Source organism: Ursus maritimus, unplaced genomic scaffold, assembly GCF_017311325.1.
Source record: "Ursus maritimus isolate PB19 unplaced genomic scaffold, ASM1731132v1 scaffold_49, whole genome shotgun sequence".
NCBI lineage: Eukaryota > Metazoa > Chordata > Mammalia > Carnivora > Ursidae > Ursus > Ursus maritimus.
In genome coordinates this window covers 81,718-91,948 of record NW_024426652.1, presented here as the reverse complement: position 1 = coordinate 91,948, position 10,231 = coordinate 81,718, and the positions used below count along the sequence as shown (strand labels likewise).

Here is a 10,231-nt window from a genome sequence, read left to right as displayed (position 1 = left end):
ATGAAAGGAGGTTTAATATAAGTGATTAGGAAAATGCAAATCAAAACCATAGTGAGATACTACTTCATAATGTCTAGGTCAGAAAAAAAAAAAGAAAAAAGAGGACATGAGGAAGGGAGGGAATAACAAGTGTGGCTGAGATGTGGAGAATTTGAGACTCTTAATAATTGCTGGTGGCATTATAAAATAGTATAGCAATTTTGGAGTCCAGAAATTCTTCAAAAGAGTCATCATATGATATAATAGTTTTACTTAGGTATCATTATGGACTGAATTGTGTCCTTCCAAAATTCATATTTGAAGCCCTGATCTCCAATGCAACTGTATTTGTATATAGGGCCTTTAAGGAGGTAAAGTTAAATGACGTCAAAAGGGTAGGACCTTAATCTGATAAGACTGCAGTACTTACAAGAAAAGGAAGAGACACAGAAGTGCCGCTCCTACCTCCGTGCATGTACAGAGGAAAGGGCATTTGAAGATACAGTAAGAAGGTGGTTGTCTGTGAGCCGAGGAAAGAGGCCTTACCAAATACCAACTCTGCTAGCACCTTGATCTTAGACTTCCAGTCTCTGGAACTATGATAAAATAAATTTCCACTGTTTAAGCCACCCAGCCTGTGGTATTTTCCATGGCAGCCTACATGGGCTAGTATATATCCAGGAGAAATGAATATATATGTTCACATAAAATTGTGTACATGGATATTCCTAACATCATTATTCATATTAACAAAAAAGTAGGAACAGCTTAGATGTCCATCAGTTGATGAATGTGTAAACAAAATGTGGTATATCCATACAGTAGGATATTGTTTTACAATAAAAAGCAGTAAAGTACTCACACATGCTATAACATGGATGAGTTGTTTGTGGATACACATTATGCTAAGGGAAAGAAGCCAGCCACAAAAGGCCACACAGTGCATGATCCCACTTTTTTGAAATGCCCAGAATAGGTAAAATCCATAGGGACAGAAAGTAGATTAGCAGTTTCCAGGGCTGAAGGAAGAGGGGAGTAGGGAATGCCTGTTAATGGGTATGGGGTTTCTTTTTGAGGTTATGAAAATATTGTAAAATTTGTTAGTGGTGATAGTTGCACAATTATGTGAATAAACTAAAAACACTGAATTATCCACTTTTAAAAAGGTGAATTTTATGGTATGTAAACTGTTTTTAATCAAGCTATTATAAAATAAGAAGGTTAGAAAACTTTCTTTCCATCACTGGGGTGTAGTCTCTCAGAGGACAGGAAAGAAATATTGCTAACTTGGGTTATTCCAAAGGCCAGTACTGTGCTAGGACAGTATTTCATATTCTCCATTCTTTTTAATATACATATCTCCCAAATGTAAATGTGTAGAAGTATTCAAAAGAGACTTATCTATCTGGAATATAAAATTTTTTTAGTGAAGTGATTATTTTACTTGTGTTATGACATGTCTTATTGTTATCTCATATTCAATTTGGTTGATTTGCGCTAAGGGGGCTTTTAAAAGAAAAGGAATATGGATGGATGTGGTCTCTTTTGGTGTTATTGTGGAGTTTAGAAGTCCTTAATATTTTTTTTAAGAGTAAGTGAGGGAGGTGCAGAGGGAAACAGAGAATCTTTAAGCAGGCTCCACGCCCAGTGTGGAGCCTGACACAGGGCTTGATCTCACAACACTGAGATCATGACCTGAGCTGAAATCAAGAGCTGGATGCTCAACCAACTGAGCCACCCAGGTGCCCCACAGAAGTCCCTAAATTTGAATGCATGGATTCCCAACCCTCTCTCTGTATTACAATTTCTTAGGGAGATTTTCAGAATACCGTGCCTACACACCACCCCCAAATCTGAGTAAATTAGTTGAGAACCACTGCTTGAGTGGAAGTAGCTGTCTTTAGAACTATATGTGGTTGTGATTGCTGTGAGCCAACAGAAAATCTGTAAATCAGAGGTTTTCCAAATGTAGTATTATAACTCATGAGAATAAATGCAGATCCTACTTCAATAGGCCTGAGGTGGGCCCTGAGATCCTTCTACCTTCTAAGAAGATCCTCAGTGATGCCCAGCAAATGATCCCAAACCACATTTTCAGTGGTAAGAGTTGTATATTTTCAAATGTGCAGGAGTGAAAGCATGGTTAGTAAGAAGAAAATGAAATAAAGCAGTTGCATTATTAGACAAAGGGATTGATGAAGAGCAGGAAGCAGGTAATTTCTTAAGACAGTAACTTTCATCTTTGTGAGGCTCCTCCACTGATTTGATTATCATTTAATCATTGGTCCAACCACTTTAGGTTGACCTCACATTTTTCTAGAAGTTCATTCATTTCATCCATAGGATATATAAAATATAGATTGTTAGGGAGTTCTCATAATTTCTTTAGATATGGTCCTGACTGTTGAAAGGATGACAAGGATGATAGACTCTAGTGAGGAAATAAGAACAAATTTATTTTCTTTATTTAAATTGACATTATTGACATTTTTGTCCTAGGTGTGACATTGGGTTCTGGAGTTGCAGAAATTAATAAAACATAGGCCCTGCTCTTAAAAAATTGAGAGTCTGTTAAAGATGGGGAGACATGTAGGACTGATTTATGGACAGCTAACTAAAACACAAGAAGAAAATGAAGGACATGTTCAATAGAAGTCCACACAATGTGCTATGGAAGAGGGAGTTAATTTCACCTGGGGAAAGGCTTCATTGATAACCCGGTATTTAGAATTTTGAAATGCCTCCTTCAAAATATTCACATCTATTTGCCAGTTTCTTAATTGTTCACTGACAGGAAGCTCACTGTCTGAACTCATCTGGGAATAAGACACTAACGTCGCAGATCAGTTTTAGGAACCTCCTAGAACTTTCTTCAAGGCATCCTTCATTTCTTTATTCCGGAGGCTGTAGATCAGGGGGTTGAAAAAGGGGGTCAAAACTGAGTAGAATAGAGTTGTGAACTTCTGCATTCCCTCTGCTTGTCCTGACCCTGGGCTCACATACGTTATCATGACAGAACCGTAGAAGAGAAACACAACAGCCAGATGTGAGGAGCAGGTAGAAAAGGCCTTCTTCCGGCCAGCATGTGAGGGCACCTGCACTACAGCCCTCAGCACCAGGGTATAGGAACCCATAATGTAGAAGAAGGTGGCGAAGATGAGGAGGGAACTCACGGTGCCACATATGAGAACTGTCCCTGGGATTGGGACACAGGCTGAAGCCAAGGCCAGGAGAGGACCCAGGTCACACAGAAAGTCATCAATTACATTCGGGCCACAAAACGGTAGCTGGGTAACGAGTATCACTGGGATCAGAAACCAGAGGAAACCGGCGGCAGATTGCCAGGAACCGGTCATAGGCCATGATGGACAGAAAGAAACATTCAGTTGTGCCCAGTGAGAGGAAGAAGTACAACTGGAGGAGGCACTGAGCAAAGGAGATGGTTTTGGTCTGGGCGAGGAAGTTGGCCAGCAAGTTGGGCACATCAGAGTTGACATAGCAGATTTCCAGAAAGGAGAAGTTGGCCAGCAGAATGTACATTGGGATGTGGAGCCTGCAGTCCCAGAGCACTGCACACACGATGGCCATGTTTCCAAGGAGCGTCAGGATATAAGTCACAAAGAATATGGAAAAGAGGAGGAACTGCATTTCCCAGCGGCAAGGGAAGCCCAAGAGGATGAATTCACTCACCGTGTGAGAAATATTTCTGGACTCTGAAGTCATTTCCTTCTATCCTGTGAGGATTATAAGCAGAGGTTACATGTACAAAGGGAATTACGCCCCCTGACTCCTCCCCAGGAGACAGCACATTCTCCAGATTATAGGGGAGGGGCCTGGACCAAGGGTTCCTATTTTTGAGGGGGTGCTCCTACAATACAGTTGTTGAGTATACTCTTCTATAAATGACTCTTCACTTTATGCAGACCACTGTCAATCAATATGCTAAATGTGGGTGAATATTTTGAAAAAAAAGTTTTCTTTAAGTTAAAAGAGAAATTCAGGTATTTCCTGTCTGCATCTCCCATTGGGTTGCCAGGTGTCCCCAAGTTTGGAGAACATTCTCTATTGTCTAGACAGTGCAAATAGGTGGCTGACCTACGCCAAATTGAGATATAAACGTTGACATTGGCAATTCAACTACAAAAAAAAATTAGGATTGTTAGCGTTACTGGACAAAACAGTACTATCAGATAAATGACATAAAGGAGAGAACATGAGGCTTGGAAGCCAGCTAAGAAAATAATCTTTAAGTGACTTTAAGAAAGTTCCAATTTAGCTACATTAAGTGACCATTTATAGGCCATTAGTATCTATCCTCTATCTGCAGGATGCTGCATTACATGGGCTCCAGGCTTTGATATTATTAGAACCATATGAGGGAGCCTTTGAAAGGTGTAGATTCCTGGGCTCCACCTGGGTTTGGGATCCACTGGTGTGGCAGAGCACGAACCTTGGAGACATTACAGTTCTTGGCTTTGCCACTGCCTGAGGAGTATTTTCTTAGGAAATATCTTAAGCTCTGAGACTATGTTTCTTTCTCCATAAAATATGAATAATGATACCTCCACAGCAAGGATGACATGAAAATTGCATAAAGTAATGTATGCAGGGGCACCTGGATGGCTCAGTCATTAAGCCTCTGCCTTCGGCTCAGGGTGTGATCCCGGCGTTCTGGGATCAAGCCCCACATCAGGCTCCTCTGCTGGGAGCCTTCTTCTTCCTCTCCCACTCCCCCTGCTTGTGCTTCCTCTCTCGCTGGCTGTCTCGCTCTCTGTCAAATAAATACAATCTTTAAAAAAAAAAGGTATGCAAAAACAGTTTAAAAATTGTAAAATGCTACGGAAATATAAACTATTCTAAACCGTTCAGTGTTTGTTAGGCTAGATGTTACACTCCTTTGTTAATCTTGTAAATTAAACTGATTTTAAAGTGCAAAAGAATGTTTTTCCACGTGGAATTTTAGCCATGTGACATGCTAAGTACGTGTCGTATGTGTCTTGTGCTCACGCGCGAGTACATGTGCATGTGTGTGAATAGGGGACGCTTCTCAGGCCTCTCAGACCACACCGAATGCAACTCCCTCAAAGCTTCTTTTGAAGACCATTTTTACCCATCGGACACACCAGAGGCTCTTTTTTTTCTTAATAGACTGTCTTCCTTGGCACAGTTACCATTGCGGTCTTAAATGATAGGACCATTTTCCCGATGGCTACACCGTAGTGTGTGTTGAGGCCACCTACTTTTGAGCCTACAGAACTGCCTGGGTGATTCTTCCCCCACTGCCCCTCACCCATGCCTGGCCCTTCTATGGGAATTCCTGGGAAATGAGGATCAGACCATATGCAAATGATCATAACAGAGGAGCACCAACAAATACTATTTCAGAAGAGGCAGATTTATGGAAATCAGGGTCTTTTCTCCTCTGGTATTCCTGGATTTTGTGGTTTATTCAGCCCTGGAAAAAGCCTGGCTCTTCTTTTGGATACAGGGGGATAGAGAGAAGCTTATCTAAATTTTAGGTGTTGACCTAGGTCAAGTTAAACTCAGAAATTTGGTATATGGTGTATCATCTGTTTTACCATTTTCCTCCTTTCCCATTTTAGAAGCTCAGAAGTCAAATGCTCCATTCACCTTTTCTTAACAATACCAGTTCTCTGGGTGGGGGGAAGGGAATCCAGTAAGCTCATGCATAAGCTGAACCCCCAGCATCTCTGAAGACTTTAGCAGTTTTCATTTTCCATGTTATGTACACGAGGGCACCTGACCCGGTGGCGCACACACCAGATGTAATGGAGCAGCATTTACTGGGGGAAACTTGTAGCCCCAGGTTCAATCACAGGCATGCAGGTCCCTTTTATTTTGCTCATTATAACCACAGTGGCATACCGAAATCTAGGGATTACATTCTAAGAAGGCACCTCAACCCTTAAGCTGTGAGGTTTCGTTGTTGTTGTTGTAGTTGTGTTGTTTTGTTTTTAGCAATAGGATTAGGGAGGTACTAATCCCTCCACCAATGTGATTACAGCCAGGATATAACATCAACATGAGGAACTAAACTTGGTTTAGTCTTATTTCTAGACTCAGAGTTTGGGGCTAGGGGAGAGGGGTGCCAGCGTTTCTCCTAGTGCGCTGGGGTTTGCGGTTCAAGCTTTGAAATTGCAGCTTTAGGATATGACAGGCTAACAGCAGGACTCTTCCCCTCAGCCATGTGAAGGAGAAAGTCATTATGCACCAGGCAGTAGATGCTTCATTTCTGCGGAACTTCGTAGGATGCAACTTGCTCTTTGGGAGGGTGGCTTGAAAGGGATTCTTTTGAACAAGTTAACCCTTATGTCTAGCATGTATCTTTTCTTCAGGGGGTCTTCTTAATTACTCTATAGGAAGCCACAGCAAGGATTATTGCTTCCATTTCATAGATGAGGAGATAAAGACTCAAAGAGATTAAATGCCTGAGATCCCAAAACAGTAGGTGACGGTCAGGACAGGAGTCCGTGCTTTCTGGCTCCTATTTTACTGTCATTCTTTTAACAGAAGATCAGGGTGGATGTGTCCAGAATGTCTCCCATTCCAGAGAAAAAGTGCATCAAATTAATAAAACAAAGAACTGGTGGTGCTGTAGACATCACCACGTCATCTGAGGGGAGGGAGGTGGCATCTCCCAAACTTCCCTCAAATTATACCGCTTTGGTGGAATTGTGTTTTTTTCCTTTTATTTTTCATTTTACATAGCTATCTCTCTCTCTTTTTTTTTAATTTTTATATTTTTATGTTAGTCACCATACAGTACATCCTTAGTTTTTGATGCAATGTTCCATGATTCATTGTTTGCATAAAACACCCAGTGCTCCATGCAACACGTGCCCTTGATACTCATCACCGGTCTAGCACATCCCCCTACCCCCAACCCCTCTGAAACGCTCAGTTTGTTCCCCAGAATCCATAGTCTCTCATGGGTTTTTTTTTTTTTTGTAATAAGAAGTTAAAAGGCACAAAAATACTATCCTGAGTATGGTAGATATTTTACTCTTACCTGACTTTTCTGCTGTGCAGTGTTAGCTGCTCTGTTGTGAGGAGGCAGGTCACCTCTTACCCATTTCTGCAAAATTAAGATAAATAATTAAAGAAGAAATGAAAATTTTTTTTCTTTTTTAAAGAGAGGGTATTAAGAAGGTATGATAGGACACGTAAGGGGGCTACATGCACACTTCTTTGCAGTTTGGGGTGTATAGTTCTATTTGTTGCAGCCTTTGATTTATAAAAGGCCTTTTATTATTTACACTTTCTTCACCACTTCGATAATGTTATTGCATTTCCACACTGCTTGCCTGAGTCTCTGTTTTCCAGTTGTTCTTGTAGCATGAAGGACAACTGGTTCAGTGTGCTGTGTCCTAGGGACTCACTTAAGTGAGTAGTTGGATTCCATTCTTTGTACTCTGGAGGAGATAAGCTGTCAAGTCGGACCTTCTATTTCTTGGGAAATGTATTGCTCGTAGTCACTGGCCTCAGAGATATCAGTGGTCATTTAGCTTCTGCTGGAATAATCCATGACAAAGAGCGCAATGAATGGCAGAACAGCTTTCATTTTTAGAAGTTGTAATGAACTTCCTTGTTCTCTCTCACATTCTTGAGTCACATGGCCATCTCGATGTGTCCTCTTGGTCTTGCTTACGTCTGCCTCGGGGAAGGAAGGTTAACACTTACTATGCGCCTACCATATGCACACAGTCTGTCAGGATTTTGACTGTGCATTGTCCTTCTTGACCTTCCAACAACTACAGAAGTAATAATTGAGTCACAAGAAGGCCGTCAGTGCCGGTCCCGAGCAGATTTGTAGTCTTTCATTACATTATACTGATGCTCAAAATAGGTCTACCCAGCAGCACTTAACAATATTTGAGGAAGGGAGTCATGTCCTCTTTGAATCTTCTGTTTATACTAAGCACTCTTGGTTTCTTTAACTGAATTTGACATAATTTCCAGGGTGCCTTCTTTTGGTTGTTCATACCTCTCGGAAGATGTGATCTTTCTAAAACTGAGTACAGGACCCCTCATACTGTGTGACTGACACAGAGCACACTGTGCCTTAATCTCTTTTGCTCTAGAAACTCAAGCAGACCTGAGTTATTAGATTTTTTAGACAGTAACTTTGTACTTTTGCCTTTTATTGAATTTTTATTTTGCCAAAGTCTTTAGAGTTTGTTCACAAGAACTTCTTTAAAACAAGATTGGTCTTCTCTGGTGCTTGTGTCATTGAGTTTTCGAAGTGAGGGAGGTTAATTACTGAATTTCACCATGTTTCAGTCAATTAAGATCTTAAGACTATCAAAGACTTGCTTTCTTTTCTATTTTTATTGCCTATAAATTTGATAAAATTTCTCATGTTTCACCTATGCCTGATGAAAATATTATGTAGAACATGAGAAAATGCTTTTTCATGTCACTTAAAACTTTTCCTAGGTTAGCATTTATTATTACCAACAGTTGTTAATAGATGGCTAAGCTCAAAACATGTAAGTAGTATAAAGGTGGTGAAAATGACATTATAATCCTGGAAGACATTCTGGCATATATTATTAAAAGGATGGTTTATGAAAAAAATTTAGAAGCAAATTTTGGGCTTTAAACTGGTACCCTTACTCGCTTTCAGTGTTTTAAAATTTTTCTTTCATTCTCCAGAATCCTGGAGAGACACCAGTCGTGGTTTTGAAATCACATCTGTAAATTCTCTCTGCATCTGGGGATATAATTTATCTAGGTTTGAGAATTTAAGCTTATTTATAATTACTGAGTGCTGTTTTACTCAATTTTCCCATCAGTTCTCTCTTACACATGTGTTCTCCATGCTTTGCAAAGAAGATCATTTTTTGGAGCTGTCCATATTTTAATTTGGATTGATGGGTGCCATGCCTTTCTCTCCAGAAAGCAGGAGATGGCCCAGTCCTTTTTTTTTTTTTTTAATCTCATAAACCTCGCAAGCAAAGAGACCCTCTCTCTCGATGCTATCAGCTAGCGTTGGAAAGACCGTCTCATTTAGGTCTTTGTCCAGTGAAAAGCTCACTAAATTCCTTAGAGAGACTCATGCTTTCTTTATAATCACTTTATTTTACTGGTCTCTCTGTATTTGTTTCTGTCTCTTTCTTTCTCTCTCCCCATTTATTACTTTTTTTTTCCATAGAGTTACTTCTAAGATGACAATATGATTTGGGATTTCTGACCCTGGAAAATTTAAGAACCGGCTGTAATACTACCCATCTTCTAGAGTTTCAGTACTTGTAAATTAAAGAAAAATATTTCATACCATTTTCAGTAAAATATTTTTTAAACAGCAGCATTAACTTCTTGACTGCTGTCTATCATGCACTTTAGTTCATTTTCTATTAACCATTTTTCCACCATTTATTGAACATTTATGTGCTGGTACAACCCTTTCTGGCTTATTTTCTAAACTTCATTTGGTTTTATAGCTAATCACTGACCTAAATGATTTCAAAAATACAACACAATTTTACTAAGTGCTGACTGAATTCTTGTATAATTTTCAATGCGAAGAATGTTTTGGGACATGTATTTATATTCTGGCGTGGTTAAATATCTTAAAAATTGGAAATATTCTTTTCAATAAAATTAAGGGGCATTTAAAGAAGTGACTATGAAATAGTGTAAAAGTTGTAGAAGTTAACGTCCCACATTTCTAAATAAAGGTTGGTAACTTAAAGTTGAAAAAGATAATTTTTCTTTTGCTTTTCAAATTAGGTAATCATTATACCGGTGTTGGTGAAGGTGCAATAAAATGACACTCAGAAGAAGTTGGAGGGAATATAAACTTGTAAATTTTTTTTTCCTGGCAGGCAACCTGGAAATACCCAGAGATTTTAAAATCTCTATACTCATTAAATAAAAATCAGAAATGTAGAAAAAAAATCAATGATAAGCATGTTCATCAAAGCAGTACAGAAGAATTTCTGGGGATCATGTTAAAATACAGATTCTGACTCAAAAGGAATGGATGGGGCTTGGGATTCTAAATTTTTAATAACATATAGAGAATTTAAATCACTGTTTTGTATACCTGACACCAATATAACATTGTATAACTAATGTAACATAAGGTAATAGTGTTGACTATACAGAAATGAAAAAAATTTTTAAGAAGGCAATAAGGTAATGCTGATCCTTTGAGCAGTAAAGGTTTACGAAGTTCTTTATAGAGCTTTGTGTAGCAAGGTTTATGTAGTTCTTTATATACATTTCT

The 10,231-nt window shown here is 39.2% G+C and overlaps 1 protein-coding gene across 1 annotated transcript; it reads right to left on the bottom strand.

Annotated features, from left to right (window-relative positions):
* Positions 1-2,828: 2,828 nt before the first annotated feature.
* Positions 2,829-9,476, bottom strand: LOC103681513 (olfactory receptor 11H6-like). The gene is given in 3 exon segments (XM_008711102.2): positions 2,829-3,309; positions 3,311-3,690; positions 8,488-9,476. Coding segments are annotated over 3 exon segments (912 nt in total). The 5' UTR covers positions 8,539-9,476.
* Positions 9,477-10,231: the final 755 nt, after the last annotated feature.